Source organism: Sciurus carolinensis, chromosome 2 (genome assembly GCF_902686445.1).
Source record: "Sciurus carolinensis chromosome 2, mSciCar1.2, whole genome shotgun sequence".
Classification (NCBI taxonomy): domain Eukaryota; kingdom Metazoa; phylum Chordata; class Mammalia; order Rodentia; family Sciuridae; genus Sciurus; species Sciurus carolinensis.
In genome coordinates this window covers 117484669-117507458 of record NC_062214.1, presented here as the reverse complement: position 1 = coordinate 117507458, position 22790 = coordinate 117484669, and the positions used below count along the sequence as shown (strand labels likewise).

General features: G+C 38.9%; 1 protein-coding gene across 2 annotated transcripts in view; it reads left to right on the top strand.

The window, feature by feature from the left end:
* Positions 1-22790, top strand: part of Fmn1 (formin 1) — a 364027-nt gene that overhangs the window by 314402 nt on the left and 26835 nt on the right. For both annotated transcript variants that reach the window (XM_047540773.1, XM_047540776.1), the window contains 2 exons: positions 9776-9827; positions 14646-14795. In XM_047540773.1, the coding sequence (XP_047396729.1) occupies positions 9776-9827; positions 14646-14795 (202 nt within the window). The remainder of the gene's footprint in view (positions 1-9775; positions 9828-14645; positions 14796-22790) is intronic.

Sequence of the window (22790 nt, the reverse complement as noted above, 5' to 3'; positions counted from 1 at the left end):
GACCTCTTTGAAGTCTTCTGATACAATGTCTTCTACTTGTGACTTTTACCAAAAGTCCGAGTTTTCCAGTGAACTGTAGCTTTAGGAAGGTGACATGGAAGTCAGACTCCATCCATGTACTGGGAACCTTGACATGGTGCCAAGGCACAGCCTCCTACCACTTTACCCAGAAAATGCCCAAGAGGCCCTTTATGTGCTTCACCTTCACCATCCAGCTAGATACTTGGCAGTGTAAACTGTGACAGATCAGAAATGATGGTTCTAACTTAGCCACAACTGGGGAAATTAATAAGATAGGAAGACTAGTTAGTATATCATATTCCATGGGCAAGCATGCTGAAAGGAGAAAATTAAGGGTAGGAGCTCTCCATAACTAAATGGTTCCCATACCAGTATTTCTCCCCTCTCAAATAAATGCTAAAATACTATCCCTTTTTGCATTGTTGGCATGCTGTTCCCTCCATTGGCAAAAAGCATCCCCCCGCCCCCGGGAAGTACATGACAGGGTGATTTTCTAAGAAATGAAAAATGACTGCCATATTCACACCAAATGGAGATATCAAATGAAGCAGAGCATGGCATGGTCCCTTTGTTTCCGTGAGATGACATGACTTTGGGTTGGACCTTGTTAGTATCACATGGTTCTTCTCTCTGTAGAGCTATAATAAAAACTGCTTCTTTATTGTGTGTCCTGTTGGTTTATACCACCCATGTCAGGTCCATAAACCATGGTATATTAAAGTGTAATAGAGTGTGTAAAGAATACTAGGAAGATGTTCCAGCCCCTATCCCTTCCCCTCATTTCACAATTTACTACCTTCCAGATGGTTATTCACAAATATGACTTAATTATGTTTAGGATAAAACCTTTTCAACCACTCTCACTGTGCAGATGCCACCCTCTTGAGAATATAACTTTCTATATTTGGGCACATTTAAGTTATGCATGTCCTTGGTTCAAATATTTTCTGGATATGTAATTTTATTTATAAAACATTCCCCTTTTTCAAAGTCAGCCCTAGAAAATAATTATGTTTTTAAAACTTAGTCAGTTACAGATGAAACTCAAGGGTTAATATCATTCATGCCCATGAAAAGATTTCAGTCAAAAACAGGATATGTAAGAGTGGAAATAATATTCTCTTACCCTTCAGCACTACTTTATTTTTATTACTTTATTGCAAACAGAGGAAATAGTACATTAGAAATTATACTGTCAAAAGTAGACCCTAGCCCCCCCTTGAGATGATGAGCAGGGACTATGTTTTATTGCTGTGAGTCCCTCTGGTATCCACTTATCCATGTATCAAACAAGAGTGTCTCCTGGGTGTTGGTTGAAAGAAGTGCTATGAAATCACCCTTGGTTAAGGTCCTCAAGAAGCAGAGTCTAGTAGGCAAGGCACACTACTGGCAGCGACCTCAGGAGCTCCCTTGTGCAGGATTGCAAGCTCCTGGAACTTCACGAAAAGAGCAGCTCTCCCCCTTGGGTAAGAGGCCTGGAGGGCTTTGTGAAAGAGGAAACTTTTAAGCTAGATTTTTGAAGACTGAGAAGAAACTCACAGTAGGGCAGTTGGGAAAAGGGAAAAAGGAAGAAGAAGGCTTTCAAAGTAGAAGCAACTACATGTCAAAAATGACAAGAGAGAGCAGGTTGACCCAGAGGAAGGTAAGGAGTCCTTTGTGACAGGAGCACTGGGCAAGTGACAGGAGCCAGATCAGGAAGGGCATGCTGTGCAGTGTGAAGGTATTTCATCCTATACCAAGGTGGTGTGGGGCTGGGGGATGATGCGAGACAGAAAACTTTAAGCAGAAGAGTGGTGCAATTCAGCTTGCCTTTTTCAAAAAAAAAATTTTAATTCTTTTTAAATATAAATGACAGTATTTTGAAATATTATACAAACATGGAGGATAACTTCCTATTCTTGTGGTTGTACATGATGTGGAGTTATACTGGTGGTGTATTCATATATAAACATAGGAAAGTAATATCTGATTCATTTTACTGTCTTCCCTATTCCCATCCTCCCTCCTGTCCCCATTCCCCTTTGTCTACTCCAAAGAACTTCTGTCCCCTGCCACCCTCCCACCCGCACCCCTGCTTATTGTGTGTTTCAGCTTGTTTAAGACACCAGTTCCATTAGCAATCCAGAAAAACGTTTTTCCTGAAATGCAGGGAACTTGTCTCAGAAACTCAGTAGAGCCTAGAGGTTAAAGAAGAAATTTTTTGTATCATTATCTTGTATGTGGTATGGGGGAAATGATCCAGTTAGTAGGGTTAAAGATTACAGAACTCAATACTCATTACATGGAAAGAATTAGGTGAGAATAATTATAAGTACCTCTGTTTGCCTCACTCCCAACCCCATGACTCCCAGGCAATTGTGAAATATAAATCAGTTTCTTACTTTTTATGCTGAGGATTAAATAAGACAAAATGGGCTCAAAGAAGAAATGACATGACTTTGAGTTGGACCTGGAGCATATCCTTCTGTATAAAAGTCTTAGAGACCTGGGGAAGGACATGAGCTCTGTAGGTGAGATGGGAAATACTGACCTTTTCAGCACAGGACACTGATCTGCCACAAGGAAAATTCTTATCTACTGAAATTGGCTATGAATATTCTTAAGAAAAAAAAATTCCATTTTTTTTCCCTGAAAATTTATAATACCCATCCTGGAGTCAGAGAGGTATAGAGACATAATCTCATTTATTACATTTTGCCTCACCATGCTTCTCAGATATTACATTTTTAGCATGTCAAAGGTCTATGACAACCCTGCATTGAGGAAGCCTACCGGTGCCATCTTTCCAAGATACATACTCACTTTGTGTTCTATCACATTTTGGTGCCTCTCTCAGTATTTCACACTTTTTCATTATTGTTTTATTTGTTATGATGATCTGTGACCAGTGATGTTTTATAGTACTCCTGAAATTGGGGACTCCAAGAACAGTGTCCATATGACAGAACTTCACACCAATGCATGTTGTATATGTACTGACTGCTCCACCAACTGGCTCTTTCCCCATCTTGTCCTCTTCCCCAGGTCCCCCTATTCCCTTAGGCACAAAAGTATTGAAATTAGACCAGTTAATAACCATACACTGGCCTCAAAGTAAAGGAAGAGTCTCTCACTTTAAATCAAAAGCTAGAAATGATTAAGTTTAGTAAGGAAAGGTGCATCAAAAGCTAAGCTTTTTGCAGAAAAAAAAAAGCCAAGTTATGAATGCAAAGGAAAAGTTCCTGAAGAAAGTTGAAAGTGCTACTCCAGTAAACACATGAATGATAAGAAAGCGACACAACCTTATTGCTGATGTGGGGAAAGTTTTAATGTTCTGGATAGAAGATCAAACCACCCACAACATTCCTCCAAGCCAAAGCCTAATGCTGAGTGAGACTCCAGCTTTATTTAATTTTTTGAAGACTGAGAAAGGTGATGAGTCTACAGAAGGAAAGTGTAAAGCTGGAGGAGGTTGATTGGTGAGGTTCAAGGAAAGAAGGTGCCTGCATTACAGACACCTGATCTCAAAGCTGCGGCGAGTGATTGAGCAGAACTAGTGAGGTAACGACAATGTGACCATACTCAAGTATTCATCTGTGTGAATGGATACAGTCTTCTAGACTTCTGCTAGAAGAAGATGCCTTCCAGGACTTTCATAGCTACAGAGCAGAAGTTAGTGCCTGTCTTCCAGGCTTAAGAGAGCAGACTAACTCTTGTTGGGTCTCATGTTAGGTCAACACAACTGCCTATTTACTGTTAAGAAAACCCAAGGCCCCAAAGACTGATACTAAATCTACTTCGCCTGTGCTCTATAAATGGAACAACAAAGCCTGAATAGCAGCACATCTGTTTACAACATGGTTTATTGAATATTTTAAGTCCACTGTTGAGACCCACTGCTCAGAAAAAATAGGTTCTCTCAAAATATTACTCCTCAGTGACAAGGCACCTGGTCACCCAAAAACTCTTGTGGAGATGGACAATGAAACAAATTTTGTTTTTATGCCTACTAACACAACATCCATTCTGCAGCCAATTGATCAAGAGTAATTTTGACTTTCAAGACTTATTATTTGAGAAACACATTTCAAGGCTATAGCTGCCATAAACAGTGATAGATCTGGGCAAAGTAAACCGAAGACCTTCTGGAAAGGATCCACCATTCCAGATGTCATTAAGAACGTTCATGATTCACAGGAGGAGGGCAAAATATCCATGTTAACAGGAGTTTGGAAGAAGTTGACTCCAACCCTCATGAATGACTTTGAGGGTTTCAAGATTTCAGAGTAGGAAGAAAGAACAGATGTGGCAGAAATAGCAACAGACCCACAACATTTAAGCGTTAGGGGAGGGCTTAAAACTTTCCACATAACTATCTTGCATTCTGATTTTCATTCTTTGGGCCCACAGTCATTGACTAGAAAGGACCATTTCTGCTTTGCTTGGTAGACTAACAATTTCAAAATTACCATTGTGTAGCAATTTCATAATAACTAGTGAGACAAACACCATGCAATGAACCAGAAAATAAAGTCCCAAGGCATTAAAGATTTGTGCTGAACCAAGTGGTCTTTATTCAGTAAAGATCATATTAAATAAAATCCACATAAATATCTCATAAACAAAAGATATTTTCTTGAGATGCTATGTTGCTTCTATGTCAATGACATAGAATTATGAAAAATATATACTGTTCTTTCATGGAGAAAATTAAAATTTAGGAAAACAATACAGTTCTACCAATGACAGAAAAATTATACTGTGCTACAGGTAAGTCATGGAGTGAACTTACATCCCTCTCTCAAAATGCTTCTAGAAATTCATCATTATCATAGTGAAAACAGAGCCTTGATAAAGAAGTTTGGAAGTAAAATTGATGTTAAGTGAAACTTCTCATTGTTAGTATTCTTACTTATTTCTTATCGCTTTTATTGTCTTGAAGATATTGTCATTTTAAGTAGCTACTTGATTCCCCTGATTTGGAAAAGAATTAAATCTAACTTGTTGCAGGCAAGGGGACAGCTTCTTGTGAGGGAGAGAGAAAAGAGCCCAGGGATGCTTGTTATTCCTCTTCTCTCTACTGATGCTACAACCCCTTCAGACTTACTCTTCTAAGAAGACTAGCCACCCTACTCCCACAAGTGGTACCCACAATTTAAATTGAGGGGGAAAAGCATCTAAAGACTACTGTCCACAGGGCTTTATGGAAGAGTAAATAAATCTCATACATCGATTCAGGATCACTATTTGACAATGTTGTAAGATAAGGACTATTTTCATATGAGACTCTCTTCAATTTAAATGTTCTCTCTCCTGTTTTCAACCTAGTACCAATGTGTTGTGTTCTAGCTATCTAGACATGTCTCATTCAGTAACCCATAGAGCCTCCTTCTGTAGGCATTCATCTATGCTCTGAAATATTCCTGCTGTCCCTTACCAGAAATTACTTACACTGGATCTTATTCTCTCAAGGTTGACTGAATGTCTTCCCTTACTGGTATGAAAGTTCTACGGGGACCTTTGTCCGTTTTCTTCATTGGTTGGTCCCAAGCACCTAGAATAGTGTCTGCATGTGGGATGAGTGAATAAATCTACCAATTTCGTGGTGTGTTGATAAAATCCCTATGGTCTCAAGTCAGACCAGAGACAAACATGACAGGGAGGAAGGTTCACTCTGTTCTATAAAGAGTGGGAAAACATTTTAAAAAGTTGAGAACATTCATTTAATAATCCCTTTTCAGATTTTCCCAAAAAAGTGGAAAATCTGCTGACAAGGAAGTTCCTGATCTCTCCTAATAGGAACATGGCTTTACCACTTCCCTGTTCACTTACACAATTAAGATGCTCCAGTTCCAGCACGGAGAAAGGAGGAATAGAATTTTAGAACATTGAGATACTTATACTTGACCCATAATGACTTTATTTGTTGTTGATATTAGAAATTGGGTTTGTGACCCCAGTCTTTTCAACATTTTCTTTCCAGGTGATATACTTGAATTTGACTTAGAGGTTTAATATATATGATGATATGGTTATAACTTTCACATGTGTGGTAAGAGAAGTATTTTAGGCTGGAGAAGCTTATAAGTGACACATGGTAAGGAGACCTTTTCTACCTGTGCATAGTCCCTGGGTGTGGGAAGAATTCAGATCTCTTGGTTTTTCTCATTCTCTTTCCCCCCAAACTCAGATATGCTATGGTGTTCCTTACTTCTTATTACCACCTTTTTTTAGCTGGACACATGTCTGTAATCCCAGAAACTGGGGTGGCTGAGGCTGGAGGATTGCATGTTTGAGGCCCGTCTGAGCAACTTAGCAAGACTGTCTCAAAATAAAATTTTTAAAGGTCTTGGGATGTAGCTCAGTGGCAGAATGTTTGCCTGTCATGCCTGAGGCCCTGGGTTTAATCCCCAATACTGCAAATAAATATTTAAAAAAATAGTATCTCTTTTTGCATTTGGACACTGTTTTTTCCCAATCACCATATTCATAGAGTTATTAAAAAGTCTTACCTACTGCTTAATTCACTTTTAATGGGGTATTTCTTGACATTAAATTCATATGCAGTGATGCTTGGCTACAGTCTACTTAACACAGCATGGAAGTAGCCAGTTAGAAACCATCTGGTGATGGAGAGCAGCTAACGTCCTTCAGGAAGACACTCAGGCCTGAGAGAGGTGTTTCCTTCCACTCTTCACTGGAAAAGAACAAATAACTGGTTTGATTCACACTTTGGGGAACCTGGTTGCTTCTGAGAGTCACTTCTCAATATCTGATTGGGTTGAGTACCAGAGTAATTCACAGAGATGTCTGCTAGGTATATGACTGTGGAGAGGATAGTATAGCAAGAGATGACAATAACTGTAACTAAGCCCTGCCCCAAATTATGCATTGACCAAAACCAAATTAGTTTTATTTTAAGAAAAATAATTTTAATAGTCAGAATTTATTGTACTTAGAGATACTAGGGCACATCTTTAGCCTCAGAATTTTTAGTTCATGTTCATATTATAAATAAATTATTATGCTTAGGAAAGCTAGTATCTTTCTTTTTAAGTAAGTTGTATCCAATGAGTGCATTTTTGTTAATGGATAAAGAAACTGTGGCATATATTCACAATGGAATAATACTCAGCCTTAAAGGAGAATAAAATTATGCATTTGCAGGTAAATGGATGGAGTTGGAGAATATCAGGTTAAGCAAAATAAGCCACCCCCCCCAAAAAAAAGGCCAAATGTTTTATCTGATATGTGGATGCTGATCCATAATGGGGGCAGGGACAAGGAAAGAATGGAGGAACTTTGGATGGGGCAGAGAGGAGGGGTAGGGGAGGGGCCATGGGAGTGGGAATGGTGGTGGAAGGAGATTGACATCATTACCCTAGGTACCTGTATGATTGCACAAATGGTATAACTCTACATCATGTACAACCAGAGAAATGAAAAGTTGTGCTCCATTCATGGACAGTGAATCAAAATACACTCTTCTGTCATGTATAACTAATAAGAGCAAATAAAAAATGCATTTTTGTTAAAATAATTTACATAGGTCCTTTCCCACATTTACATCGGTAACAGAAAGCAAGGCAACTGCTTTCATGGAGCTTACATTCAATTCTTGTATCGTAGACAAATAAGTAAAGGAATAATCTGTCAGAAATACAGAGCATATAAGGGAAAAAGGGTAATCACAAGGTTGTATAGGGCAAGTGGGGAAGATGTGGGATGGTATACTCTTTTCTTTATGAGGCCAGAGAAGATGGTATTTGAGCTGAGATTCGAGTACTTGGAGGAAGCCAGGTGTGCAGGGACAAGGAACAGCAGTTGCAAATATCCTCCATTGCACATGCTCAGTGTGCTGAAGCCACAGTAGGCCAGCAGGAGGCTGGGAAGGAAGGAAAATGAGAAAGAGGAGGTGATGGCTCCAAGGAGCCAGGGAGCCAACTTGGAGTAACTTCTAGGACATTGTGGGGACTTCAGATGTTAAGTCACAGGGAAAGGCAAGGCACTGAGGTTTCAAGCAGGGGAATAACTTAAACGATGAATACAACAGTAACAAGATACTAATAACACCTGTTGTGTCATATATTAAGCTCTTATTATGTGCTGAACCCTCTACATGTACTGCCTCATTTAATCTTCTTAACAACTGTCTGATAGTAGTCAATGGGACTGATCTCATCGGACTGATGAGGCGAAAACCAAGCATTTGCTCATGAGTGACTTGCTCACAGTCACACAGGTAGTAAGTGGCAGAACCATGCTTAACACAGTACCGATGTTCTAAAATCCCTTAGTACCTTTTACAGAGTATCCCAGCAGAGACCCTAGTTATATGACTTTTTTTTTTTTCATTCACTTTATGTCATTACAGACTTAAACTAAAGGAATCTAAGGTTGTTGTAGATTGCCTTTTTTGCTGGGAATTTTGAAAGCATAAGAGTGGTAAATAAATTTAATTTTCAGGTTGCTTTTTGTTCACAGGGGAAAGTATAGAAAGTACCCACCTACTGCCTGTCCCCTACATAGGCAGAGCCTCGCCTAATAAGGACATCCTGCATCTTAGTGGTCTATTTGTTACAAATGGTGAACCCACCAAGTCTTTAGTGTACTTTAGGGTCACTCTTGGTGGTTTTCATCCTGTGACTTTGGAAATATGTGTAATGACCTGCACCCACCATTATAGTTATCAAACCAAATGGCTTCATTGCCCTAAAACACCTGGGCTTTGCCTGTTCATGCCTCTTGCCTCCTTGACCACTGGCAAATACCTGACTTTTTCATGACTCCATAGTTTTGCCTTTTTCAGGTCAGGTAGTTAGAATGGTACGTGTGCATTTAGTTTCCTGCATGTCTTTCCATGGCTTGATATCCTTTCTTTTTAACATTTAATAATATTCCATGGTCTGGATGTTATCACATTTTTATATTTCACCCACTGAAGGACATTTTGTTTGCCTCCAGGTTTTGGCAATTATGAATAAACTGCTATAAACAAAAATAAATAAAAACATAAGAATGATATTTTCATACATAACAACATTAGCTTCCAATTTAAGAAAAAAAAATTTTAAAAAACCACCTCAAGGTGAAATCTCCTTGTTAGACAGTCCCCACGGAGAATGGGCTCAATCTATAGATTCAGACTCGTATCACTTATCATTGATTTCCTCAGTAGTCTTGTGTGGTTTTTACCAATGCATTTAACAGGCTGCCACAGGAGTTGTGAGTGTGAAACAGTGTGTATGTGGGTTCTTATGAGTTTAGTTGAATCCCAGCAGAGCTGGGATTATTATGTTTTAGAGTAAGGAGAAACATGATGGGAACATGACAAGGCTCACCTGGCTATAGCCCGGGTCACCACATCTACCAATCTTCCCTGTATTGTTCTGATTTATATCTTTGTCCAGGTGTAATTAATATCATTCCCTCTCACTCTCAAAAGTTTCCCAGAAGAAACACAAGATCATTTGGTTACTCTGCTTTAAGTGTTTTCAAGAAAGCAGTGTGGTAGATGTAGCAAAGTGAGGGGTCTCTGCAGAGCATGTGGTGGGTGCTTGCAAACCCCTGAACTCAAACTTACTGTAAAAATCATTGGGTGTAATCAAAGCTATCCCAGTACACGAAGAGTGACTGGGGATATAACTCAGTAGGTAGAGTGCTTGCCTCCCATGCATAAGACCCTGGGTTCAATCCCAGCACCATGGGATTAAAAAAAAAAAAAAGATATGCTGGAAGAATATCATTTTAAGCATAATTATTTTCTCTTTCATAGCCAAAAAGGAACATAAAATGGAAGAAAGCCATTTGGAGAATGCACAGAAAAGGTAGGAAATTCTGACTTACTTGCAATTCTTTGAAAAGACATTCTTTATCATCATCATCATCATCATCATCATCATCATCATTATTAAGTACATTCCCACTGCTGTGTGACCATCCATCTCCAGAACCACCTTCTTCTCCAACTGGAACTCTACCCAGTAAGCACTGATTCCTCATTTCCCTCCCCCGGTCCATGGCAGCCATCCCTCTACTTCCTGTCTTTGTGACTCTAGGAACCTCAAGTAAGTGGTGGATCATGTAGTGTCTGTCTTTTGGGGACTGGTCTATTTCATTTCCACAATGTTTAAATAGCCATTCTTTGGACTGTGTTAAAATTGTGCATTCAGGAATGGTGGGGTTCGGTTGGGAGCTGGGGCAAAAGCTCTGTAATAAGGCTTGGGGATATTTTTCCCAGGAAGTGGAGAATCACTCAGAAGTGACTTGCTTCATACTTGTGCAGTGACACTAGCCCATCCATTTGCCTCTCCTCCATTACTCTGCTCCTGGGCCACTTCATGAAAGTTAAGAACAATTTGATCCTTTACCACTGGACTAATCCAATTATTACAAACACCTAGGAGACTTTATCTTTCCTCAGATACGGTCTACAAGACTTTGTAGACAAGGAACAGGTAGAAAGAAGAAACTGGCTTCAGCATCTGGAAAATCTCCCAGATACTGGGGGACACCTCACAGGTCTGCTCAGCCTCATGCCCTCTCCAGGTCTCTTCCCTGCTCCTCTATCTCTCTAAGTAGACACCAGAGTGGGATCATCTACCCTCCCAACAGAGCCTAATAATCATGCATGCTGACCCCTTGTAGTTCTTACTTTTGTGCTAGTGGACATGTTAGCTCAGTTGTCCTTCCCTTGCTGAAGTGAGTTGAAATAGACACAGCCATTCTCAAATTCAGAAGACTGAGATATATGTTATTAGTGCTGATTTGAAAAGAACTAGAGGATTAGGTGAGAAAGTAGGGGTAGGAAACAGCATGTAAGGAAACAATGAACTTCACAAATAGGTGAGGAGAAGAGTTAGCCAGTTATGAATTAAAATCCAAATGAACAAACTATAAATGAGCCATTTTCCTCTGCTTTAGTCACATTTTTTGAGTGTACTGAAAACCCACAGACAGTGCCGTCTGCCCTGCTTTGACAGGTGCCAACATCTTGCCCTGCTCCTTACTGTAATTGCCAAGAAAATTAAAATTCTGATGAAAGCAAGATTAAGGCACATCTTGTAGTTTTCTGAGTACAGACCTGTTCTCGAATCGTGAGTATCATTCTGTCATGATAATCATTGAAAACTAAGATAATTACCTGATTATGTATTTAGATTTTTGTGCCCTTCTGCTGTCCTTATCCCTACACTAAACTTTCCTTCCTCAATGTAGACACTGAGTGTGTGCCTGTGTTATAGAAATAGCACGTAGAGAAGAGACCCACAACAGGGGCACACTAGTATTGGGCCAAATAGAAATTCAGCTGCAGGAGAGATGTCAAATTTCTAATCCTTTTTCAAGGCTGTCACTAAAGGAAAAAGGGGCCCACCTTAGAGAGGCCGAAGCTGCTGCTGTGCATTAGCTATGCTGAGGGGAGTCATAAATTTTGGTTGTCAGCATTTTCCGTGGCTTTGTGGCGAAGGTAGTCTAGCTTTCATGTCATACATGAAATATGTCAGATGCCATCTTTAATGGAGAAACCACAGTTGTTTGTTATATTCTTTAAGGAGGTTGTGGTCACTGTTGCAATATTCGTGTGAGATTTAGTAAATTCTTATGTTTTATTCTCAAGAGAAACAGTTTACTCTGAGGCTAAGGAGTATTTGCTTTTCCTAAGCAGATTCTGAAGGCATGCATGTAAACCAGTAAGTGGATGTGTTCCGCTTTGGCATCCCAACACTGTAAAAGTAGAATAGTTCACTTTGCTATGGGCTCTTTGATATAATCATTGTCTGTACTCTAAAGATGTTTGGCTGAATTTAAATGATACAGATCAGACAAGGAATTATAGCAAAAGGAAAAGGAGCCAGGGAGTAGCTGAGAGAGAAATAAAAACATTGTATAAAACGAAACATATGATTAGAAATCAATCTTTTAAAAGCTGAATGCTATTTTAGAGTTATCTGCTGGCAATTACAAATTTCAAAAGGTATCATTGATTCTTTGTTTCCTGTCTTTTGGAGAAAATTATCCTGGTGGCTAGATATCAACCGTTTCTTGCCTAAATTTCGGAAGGTTTTCAACAATCAGTCTTCTGTGAATCAAAACTGAATTTGGAATGAAGAGCGATTTGTCTAGGGAGGACAATAGCCTAGATCTTATCAGAGAGTTGTGGGTTCATAGTCTGGCTTTGAGCTTTTTCTTAAAGGGGTTACACTGAAATTAAATGAGGCAAATCCTCTGAGCAACTTCATCTTTGTCAGAGTTGCAGAGTCCAAAACCAAGCCCTGCTCTGGGACTCTGTTTGCCCTGATTCTTCCAAAGAGGATAACTTGCTTTCTGAGTTCCCAAAGCAGTTACAAAAAAAATCTGCAGTTTGGTGTTTCTTTTTAGTTTTTAACCCCTTGCAGAGGAGCAAGCAAGGACTCACAGGGAGAGACTGTGAGAGCAGTGATTGACCTTAGTTTGAGGTGGGAAAAGGGAGACCCTGGGATGTTGACATGCTTCTCTCAGGGCTCCATGATAACTACTGTCTAACAATGATGCCGTTTACTGAAGCTGTGCCGTATTTGCAATGTCTCCATCTCACATTCTAGACTCCAAATAATGCTGTGGGTGTTGGGGTGATTCATGAATCACAGTGATGAAATTCACTGCTCATCACTATGTCCTGCTGTAAAATAACCTGTTCTGAATTCAAAGAAGAGGTGATATTCTCTTCTCTCTTAATGCACAAGTCTATCTGTGTCTGTATAGAAGGTGAACATAAAAGAAGAGGAGAATTGATGGTGAGCCCTCCTGGGGTGATCCTGGGGTGATGCATGTTCTGATTCTGTGTGATACAGAGGGAAACTGTCTAAGGTAGAAACAGGGAAAATGACTATTTTATCTAAGTGCCTTGTCATTGAGCATGAACCATAGAAGAATAGAAAGAGCATTTATTTCCCCAGGGAGTTTGTACCCAACTCTGCCAATGAATGAAGTTACTCAATCTTTCCATTGCCTCTGTTTTCTTATCTGTAAAATGAGAATATTAAAGTCATTCCCTTCCAATTCTAAAGTCCTGAGACCTTATAGAAAACTTGTGTCCTACTCCTATAGAACTCTTCTCTTATGTGTTCCCAGACTGTAATCTATATAATTTCCATTCTGAATATACTGTAGAGTGCACATTTTGGTTTTATTCATAGTTTGACTGCCACAGCATTAGAAATCATGTCTGGGCAGAGTGGATATTGCTGCTTTCTTTGATTACTGGTTGGAATTATCAGAGAACCCCTTAAGAGATTACTAACCCTTGACTTTCTCCACTCACACACTTCCAGTCTTTTAATAACAGGGGTCCAAAATTCCCTGACCAGTAGTTTTAATTTGCATTAAAAACAGATTTGTTATTTACAGAAGCACAAAGAATTTATGGGACTCAGAGCTGTAGCTCCAGCTTGGATCTCACCTAAGTGTAGCCATGGAATCAATTAACAGTTCATCTGTGAAATGTGATAAAATCTTATGAGATACATATTGCCCAATAACTGAGAATGAGATGAAAGTATGCTCCGTAATAGTAATAGGGCTTCAGGGTTTTATAATTGCCATTGAATAGAGTTCCATTAAAAACTCAGTATTCAGGATGATCACACCAAAAAACAACAACAACAACACTGTGTCTGAACAGATGATAGAATATTGAGTAATAAACCTGGCCAGCCATTCCTGCTTTGATTAGTTTCTAACACCCTAGAAAAGGGAGCTATTTAAGTGTTCTTGCTTATGGCAAATGAGCTTGTGCGGCTTGGGGTGGGTGAGGGTAAGGAGGAAAGATTGAGTTCAGAGCTATAAATTGCTACAAAGCTAGTGCCTCCAAGAAGGGCTGCTTGGGAGGCCTGGGTAGTCTGGTGTGCAGTGAGGTTTCATGGGGTAGGTCATAGTGATATCTGGGAATCTAGTCTGGAAAACCTGAGTTCTTTTCTGATTAGATTGGAGATCATTTCTCAAGATCAGAGATGGTTTTTCATCCAAACCTTGGTGTGACACAATTATATCTATTTTTGTTTGTTGGTAGATTATGTCCTTATATGGTATCAAGCTTCCAAATATAGCTCTCTTAAAGATCATATAGTCTAAGTCTCTTATTTTACCTTTAGGAAATTGAGTCATAGATGCTGAGGGTTCGACCCAAGATTACAAAGCCAGGGTATGCCAGAAAACAGATAGAACTGATTTTACTTGAAACATTCAGCAGTTTAGTTGTTCCCAATGGACATCTAACTTGCCACTACTAATTCTACTGAGTCAGAGTGTCATAAGTCTTCCATGTAATCATTAAACACAAAATGAAGTGCAGATAAATGACATGGATCTGAGATGGAGAACAAACTCAAGAAGTTTAACCTATGTACTTCTTGGAATTATGCAAGCCATTTAATATAGAGACAAGAAGTTTTCCCAATCAGGTTGCACTTCTTTGCAAATCAGTTTGGACAAATCAGTTTTCTGAGGCTCAGGGTGTACTATAGTAGCCACAAGCCAGAGCTCCTCTTTAGAGAATAGGTATGTGGCACGTTACCCCCAGGGTCCCTTCTCCGCACCCCAGCAGATTTTGGTATTAACAGTTTCTCATCTTCTACCTCTCTCCACTTTTTTCTCCTTATCTGTTGCAGTTTTGAGACAACAGTGGGATATTTTGGGATGAAGCCAAAGGCTGGTGAGAAGGAGATCACACCAGGCTACGTGTTTATGGTATGGTACGAGTTCTGCAGTGACTTCAAGGCCATTTGGAAACGGGAGAGTAAAAACATCTCTAAAGAAAGGTGAGGCTCTAAAAGGCATTAATGCCCCCAGGCATTAATTTCCAACCCAACAAAGTGTGTCTATTCCACACACGCCAGTGTTTTCTTTTGGATCAGGTGGACATCCAGGAAGGATTATTGCCTCAGGGTTCGTAGGGCAGTTCAGGGAAAGCTTGCTGTCCACGCAAGCAGATACGCTCACACAATCTGATAAGTTACACTTTCTTAACCCCTCCTAATTACTAGCTAGTAAATGAAAGGGGAGTCCTGCTAATTTGCAACAGATTGCTTCTCTGTGTATTTTCATGTCCGCCCGAACTAAATGAGGCAGCCTTGCCGTCGCAGACAGTACAGACAAATAAAAGTGAATGCTTTTCCCATTAATATACTGAACTTGCATCAAAGGGAAATCTCAGAGGCTCAGGCCACACTTCACACAGTGTTGAAGCCCCGCGCTGGATTTACAGCGTCACTTCTGACTCCCTGTATCCTGCTGAGGACATCAAACTGCGTGCCGCTCGGCCTCCTTGCAGCCTCCTGATTTTATTAGTTGGGGATAGAAGAAAAAGATTGGCCCTGAATATAGGCTCTGTGTGTGTGTGTGTGTGTGTGTGTGTGTATTCATTCTCCCTAAAGAGACTGACTTTGGACCTGTTTATCAAAAAAAAAAAAAAAATCATTGTTGTGTTCAGGCTGCTTCTATCCTATAAAGGGTGTCATGGATTTAGACTTCCACCAGCTCTGGAGGAACAGCTGTATGAGAACATCATTCAAAGTGGCCTGGAAGGAGAAAAGTTCCACAAAGCAAAGGAGACAATTCATTTAATTATAGCAACTCTATCTCACCAAACATTGAGACCTAAAATGCTATAATTAGGATTTCTGTTCTTCACTCTGCAATCAAAGAAAAGTATACATATAGTATATTTACACTCACACATGATCTACACTGATGTTTGACCTTAAAGCACTGTTTTTAAGAACATTGTTTTTAAGACCTCCAAAATTTAGAGATTTTTACCCAGTATTAGTGAGTCTTTAGATATTTTCTCAAAGAATCTTTGTTTAAAAAGTCTGCCTTTCCAAGGAAATCAAAGAGCTTTAAGAATGTTTATCAAGACTGAGGATATAACTTGTAGCTCAGTGGTAGAGCACTTGTTTAGCATGCATGAGGCCCTGGTATCAATCTGTATCTCTACCACCAAAAAAAAAAAAAAAAAAAAAAAAAAACCAAAATTTATTGTCTTCCCATCTTACCTCTTTGGGAACATGGGAATTAAACTAAGTATATTCATCATATAGAGAAACCAAAGCAGAAAAAATTTAAAACTATAGCATGACTGGATAAATATGGGTGACAATAATTGTACATTCCAAAATAGCTAGGAGAGAGAATTTTGGATGTTCTCAACAAAGAAATGATAAATGTTTAAGGTGGTGAATATAGCAGTTACCCTGACTGAATATCACACATTGTGATACATGTATTGAAATGTCACACTACACCCTAAAATACGTAATTATGTATCAAGTAAAATTTAGAAAATAAATCGAAGTGGCATTGTTAGGAAAATGACCTGTTGACCATATCATGAAAAACATCCTAAAATTCTTGGCACCCAACTCATTGTTCTTACCTAGCTAGAACAATGCTTGTCTGCTTATCTAACCCGTAAAAGTAAGCTACAATTAGCAATTAGCTTCCACAGAATTCTTAATGAGAGTGATGGAGTGTACTCCTCTTCCTGTTTCAACAGGGTAGCCGTGGTTCCACTGACTCTCCAGGTCCACACGGAGGGCCGGGATCCCAGCAGTGGGTTTGGAATGCGCAGCTTTTGCCTAGGAATTTGCACATCCAATTTTGAGCATAGTCCTTAGTGAATATGTCCTTGGAGTCCTAAAAATGGCCCAAAATAGTATCAAACAAAAACACAGCAGAGAGGGTAATAGATTGCTTTTCATGTTAATAATCATGTTGAAATACTGAACTGTATTCCAAATTAAGGAATTTCCCCTGTCAAAGAAGTTAGACCAAACTAATTGTGTGTCTGCCACAGTAGTGGTGTCCAGTCATCTTCAGAATGAATTTTTTCTGATTCCCCATCACAGCCTTTTCAGAGTGACTTCCTGGGTACAGCTGGTGAATTGCCTGCTTCACACTCTGTAAACCAACACCTTTAAAGGGTCACGACTTCACAAGACCCTTTCCAGTTCTCATTTAGCAGTTTCAGGGGTCTCTTCTTTCCAGCCATGCTTTGTGAGATGGATCACCAAGTTTTCCCACCTAAAGCAACATCTCTGAAAGCTAATGACAGCTTATAAAATATTTTTGGAAGCAACTTGTTTAGAAAAATCTATTGGTAAAGAAACTTTAGCACATTATGTAGACTCCTGCTCTACCAGTTAAAGTGATTATCCCATAAAAGTGATCACTCAGGTTTTCTTGTGAAGTAAGGATTTTTTTTCTTTTCTTTATTTTTCATCTTTCTGTCTACTGAGGATTTTAGCTTTCAGACTGTTACAATCACATATTTATTAGGGTAAAATAAGCAATATAACTTAAATTCTTCTATTATAATTAAACAAGAAACAATATAATTGCTTTGTTTTGACACTTAAAGATTTTGATATCACTTTTGATTAATCATTCCTCAGAAATTCATTAAATCCCAACAACACTGAATGTTAAGAGGTAACATAACATAATCAGCAGGAATAGTACAAAGACATTCCAAAAAACTAAATTCTTAACCAAGTGAACCTGACATCATATAGTTATTAGGAAAAAAATGTAGTTTTGAATCCCATCAGAAGAAATTGATCCCACTTAGTTTTAAACATGTGCGAAAACCACTCTGAAAAGAAGTATAGAGATTCCTTAAAAAACTAGGAATAGAATCACCATTTTATCCGAATATCCTACTCCTTGGTATATGTCCACAGCATACTACAGTGACACAACCACATCAGTGTTTATAGCAGTTATGCTATAAATACAATAACCAAGTTATGGAACCAACCAAGAGCCCATAAACAGATGAATGGATAAAGAAAATGTGGTGAATATGTACAATAGAGTGTTACTCAGCCATGAAGAAGAATGACTTTATGACATTTGCTAGTAAGTGGATGGATCTGGAGACTATCATACTAAGTGAAATAAGCCAGTCCCAAAAAGCCAAAGGTGTCAGATATTTTCATTGATATGTGAAAGCTAACCACAGTGTGGGGGGAAAGAGGAAGAATAGATATCCAGTAGATTAGACAAAAGGGAAAGAAGGAAAGGAAGGGGAGAGGGGATAGGAAAAGGAAAGACAGTGGAATGAATCCAAAATAATTTTCCTATGTACATACATGAATATACCTCAGAGAATCCTCCAATCGTGTACATCCATAAGAATGGGGTCCTAATTAGAATAAGATATATTCCATGCTTGTATAATTATATCAAAATGAATTCTATTGTCATGTATAACTAAAAAGAACCAAAAAAGTAGAAAATAAAAAGTCAACTAAAAGCTAAGAAATCTTTTGGGAAAATGAAATCAATAATAGTATTTTCTAAAAGAAAATGATGTTTCGTTTGAACTCTATTTCCAAATGAAATTAAAGTATTGAAAACTATGTTAGGCCACGTGAAGTTAAATTTAGGTTAAATAGAGAATATTTACTACTTTGTCTGCTTAGCGTGGCTTCATGTGTACACATTAGCTTGGTGCAAAGTTGAGATAGATGTATCTCCATAGCAAAGTAGAAACTACCTGTAATTAAACCAGGAAAAATCTCTAAACACACAAATGACTGTACGAAAACTTCCAATATTCCTATCCCTTTTGAGTGTGCAATAAACTGTATCATTAAACTGGTGTCAGGCACCACTCTGGTTGAATAGAAGAGATATGATATTCCTTGGGGACATGGATTTTCTGTCAATTAACAGTATCATGAAAAAAGCAATCTACTGTATGATGTATATTAATGGAATTAAATTTTCCTTGTCATTTAAGATAGCTTTAGGCAAAAGTGCAAACTCCTGTGTCCAGACACAAATCCAGAATCCCCCAACCCCCAGACTTCTAGTCTGTGCCCACCCAGTCATTGAACTACTCAGTAGCAAGACTCATCCCCCAGGGAAGTATACCAGTCCCTTTTCTTATCCCTTCTGAGTAGTGCTCATCAGTGAAAAGAAACCCTACCTCTAGTAGACAGGGTCAAAAATCAACATTTTAACTCTTCACTCTGCCATTAATTTATTTCATGATCTTGGGCCATTTACTATGTAGGACCCACTTGTCACTTTGGTGAAATGTATACATTAGGATGAGACAGGAACTAAATGTTGACTCTGATCTCTTCTAGCTCAAAGTCCCTATGAATCTATCAGTCTAGAAATGACTTTTCTAATGGTCTGAGGACCTGCATCTTTCATTTTAAAGATAATCCCTCTCTGCTCTTGAGCTCATTAGGGACTATATTGGAATACATTCAAGCCAAGGTCTGACAGGTGAGCGGGGAAGAGATTGGAAACTGTCATTGTCCTCTTTAAATTGGTTAATGCCTATAATTACCTTGCCTCTCTGCCCTAGTTCTTCATGTAAAATATTTATGTTGGTCTTGAGGATCACATATTTTTAATTAAATGAGTACATTCACAAAGAATATTTTCCTCTGCTCTTCTGTGTCCAGCAATGCATTTGGTGGTGTATTATAGTTCCTCAAGTCTGTAATTTAAGCTCAGAACAGCTTTGCCTCAGTTTTACCTTGTCATGTACTTTTATATTTGTGTGTCTCTTGATATTTAAACACTCGGTGAATTTCTGACACATTCTTTGCTTCCCCATATTATATCAACAGATTATCCAAGTATATGCATAATTGCAAGGAGGTGACCTAATTTTTGCTGCTACCTTTATAAGCTATTCTTCACTCATTTTCTGCCTGTTATGATTGTTTTGGCTATTTAATTGCTCTGGGCTATAGGTATATTTATATCTGACTCATAAGATATTTCACCATTTAAGAAATCTTAAGACTGCTTCCACATATGCCCACACATACACACAGACCACTCCCAATCCCACAAAATGAGCTATGAATTTGCAAAAGGTGAAGAAGGCCCAGGGGACTCATGACTCCAGGAATAAAGTCTGGGCAAATAATTCACCCTGAGCCAAAGCAAACTTTAAAAGTGCCATTTAAAAAACCCATAATGGGCAAGTAATGAGTGGATAAGGAGTTTGGTGAATTTTATGTGAAATGCAAATAAGAAATTTCATTATGCACATAGCTATCATAGCTATAATTTACACCATGGGGGAATGGATATTTACTTTGTTATTTTAGTGCAGCTAAATACCAACAGGGATATTGTTGTAGTATATTCCTTGCAGCTATTATGGTTAATTATGTGACTGCCATGGCCTAGACAGAAGATAGTTCCAGGCTGCTTGGGGGTCGTCCCAGGGGTTGTTCTGAGAGCTTCCTACTGCTCAGGTTGCTTTAGGACCAAGAGTAGAGAATTTAGAACAGCCACCTCTCAACCCACAAAGGGGCCATTGAGTGCAGGACAGACATTGCAGGTATTCATCTCTTTGCATGGTATAGTTATTCCTGGAAAAAGTTCCCTAAACTAAAATTTTTATTTATTGAATTCTGCTTTCCTACTGACTTATATACATGACCATTTCAGTAACTTCTAGCAAATGAACTTTCTTTTCCCTAGTCTTCCATTATGTAGTTAAATGGCTTTTATACACCTAAATGCTAAGAAATTTCTTATTTTAAAAGGAATTTCTTAATAATGCAAATGATCACCCTCTAGTTAATTGGCAAAACTTTGAATTTTCCTAAGTCCCATTTGAAAGCAGTTCTGTGCAAGCACACACAGTAAATGCCTCAAAGACCTAACTTATGAATAAAATTATCATAATGACAAAAATAAAACCTGCTTGTTAGTTTCCCAAGCAAAAATTTTAAACTGTCTCTTTACAACTAAAAATATTCCATGAATAAGGAGAGAAGATAGACTAAATAAGGGTAAGAATTATAAGATCATTGATTTTTAAAACAAAACACTTCTCTTGACCCTCCTTCCTCTAGAAACTGTCTTTTCCTTTCCCTTCTCACTTTTATGAGAGAGGTTTATATTCACTTCCTCACCACATTCTCTTTCCTTTATCAGTAAGAATAAAGTCCTGGCTTTCATAACAAAGACCAAAATAACTGTCATTTAATGGACACATTAATTTTTCTTTGCATAACAATCCGGTGTAAGGAGTTTAGATGTCAGGGACTCAGTTTTCCTCTCTCCTGTGGCTTCTGTCTTTAAGGCGTTATCCCTAGTCACAAGGCTGAAGATGGCCCATGCCATGCCATCACACTGCTGAGTTCCAGGTGGAGCAAGGGAGAGCACACCCTGTACTTTGAGCAGGAGGAGGTGGAAGGTGCATACATCTCTTTCCCCTTTAGTCTACTGGGGAGAACTTTGTCTCATGAACATACACAAGGGAGACTAGTTAAGTGCAGGCTTAGCTGGGAGCCATGTGCCCAGCTAAAGTCTCCTGGATTCTGTTACTAGAGGAAGCAGGAGAATGGCATGTTGATACCATTGGCAGTCTTTACTGCATTTCCTAATTGCAAAATCAGATGGCTAATCCTGCCACTGCTCATTTTGGATGCTGTAGATAATTTCTTCTTTCTTGAAAGGCCTCATTGCTCTGGTGGTATACTTGCTTTTCTGTGAAGGTGACTGCCCCTGTCTCTCCATTAACCTCTCCTTTTCTTCAATTCTTTAAGGGTGAACCTTTTGCAAGGTTCAGGTCTGTCTTCCTCCTTTCGTCTCTACACACTCTCCCTCTTTAGTCCCAACTATATTCACAGCTTTTCCAAGGCCTTTCAAGTATTCCTATCCAGAACTGACCTCCTTTCTAAATTTTAGATAAATCTCCTATTACATCCTTGGATATTGCCAAAGATGCCCAACCCTCATCTGCAGTTCAGCACATCCCACCTGGAAGTCATTCTATCTCAACTGAGGCCTACTCCTCAGAGATTCTCTGACTTCCAGTTGCAACACCATCCTCATAGTAGCAAAAGACAGGCAGGAAACCTAAATGATCTTCAGTGCTGCAAGATTCATTTTTCCACCTCTTGCTGACTTTTCTGTTTTGCTCCTCTGAGATCATTCTTCTTTGCCTTAGATCCACAGTGGTTCTGTCCTAACTCACGACCTTGTCATCTCACGCCTGGGTTATTGAAATATCCTTCCAGCTGTTCTCTCTGCCTATCGGTTTTCTATTTCCTCTGTGATGTCCCTTAACATTGCATCTAGCTAATTGTCAAATCAGAAGTTAGATCATATCAATCTCTTTAAACATATTCTGTTGTTTCCCATTGCTCATGAAACAATGAGATGAGGACTAACTATGTTCAATACTTTCATTTATTAACATTTTGATTCCTCCCAGCAACTCTGAAAGGATGAGAGTAAATGAAAAGGCATAGTCTCACTAAGAACCAGTTAGAATGAGGATAAAATCCCATGGGGCTTTTGTTTTTGTTCTTGACACTAAAGCCTGAGCTCTTTCAAGTATTCCATATTCTCTCCCAAATTACAGCATGACCCTCCAAGAACCTGCCCTGAACCTACTTTGCAGCCTCATTTCCTAACCACATCCTAACATAATGACCCCTTTCTAGTTCTCACACCTGAACCTTCTTGCTTTGTGTTCTCATAGATAATCTCTTCACTCTGCATCGTCCACGACTGTTTCCTGATCAGAAAATAGTTATCCTTTAAGGACTAACTCCTCCACATCCTTGGGATTCACTGCTGTGCATTTCCTCTAGAAAATGTGTGAAATTCTTCTAAGTTAGAATAATTACCTTTTCCTCTGGTCTTTGGATAGAATATTTCTCTAACCATCCTTTAGCATTTAACTTATTCCAGCCTATTATTTTAGCAGTTTGTGTCCACCTCCAGGACATAAGCTTGTTCTCCATTGTATCTTCTATGGT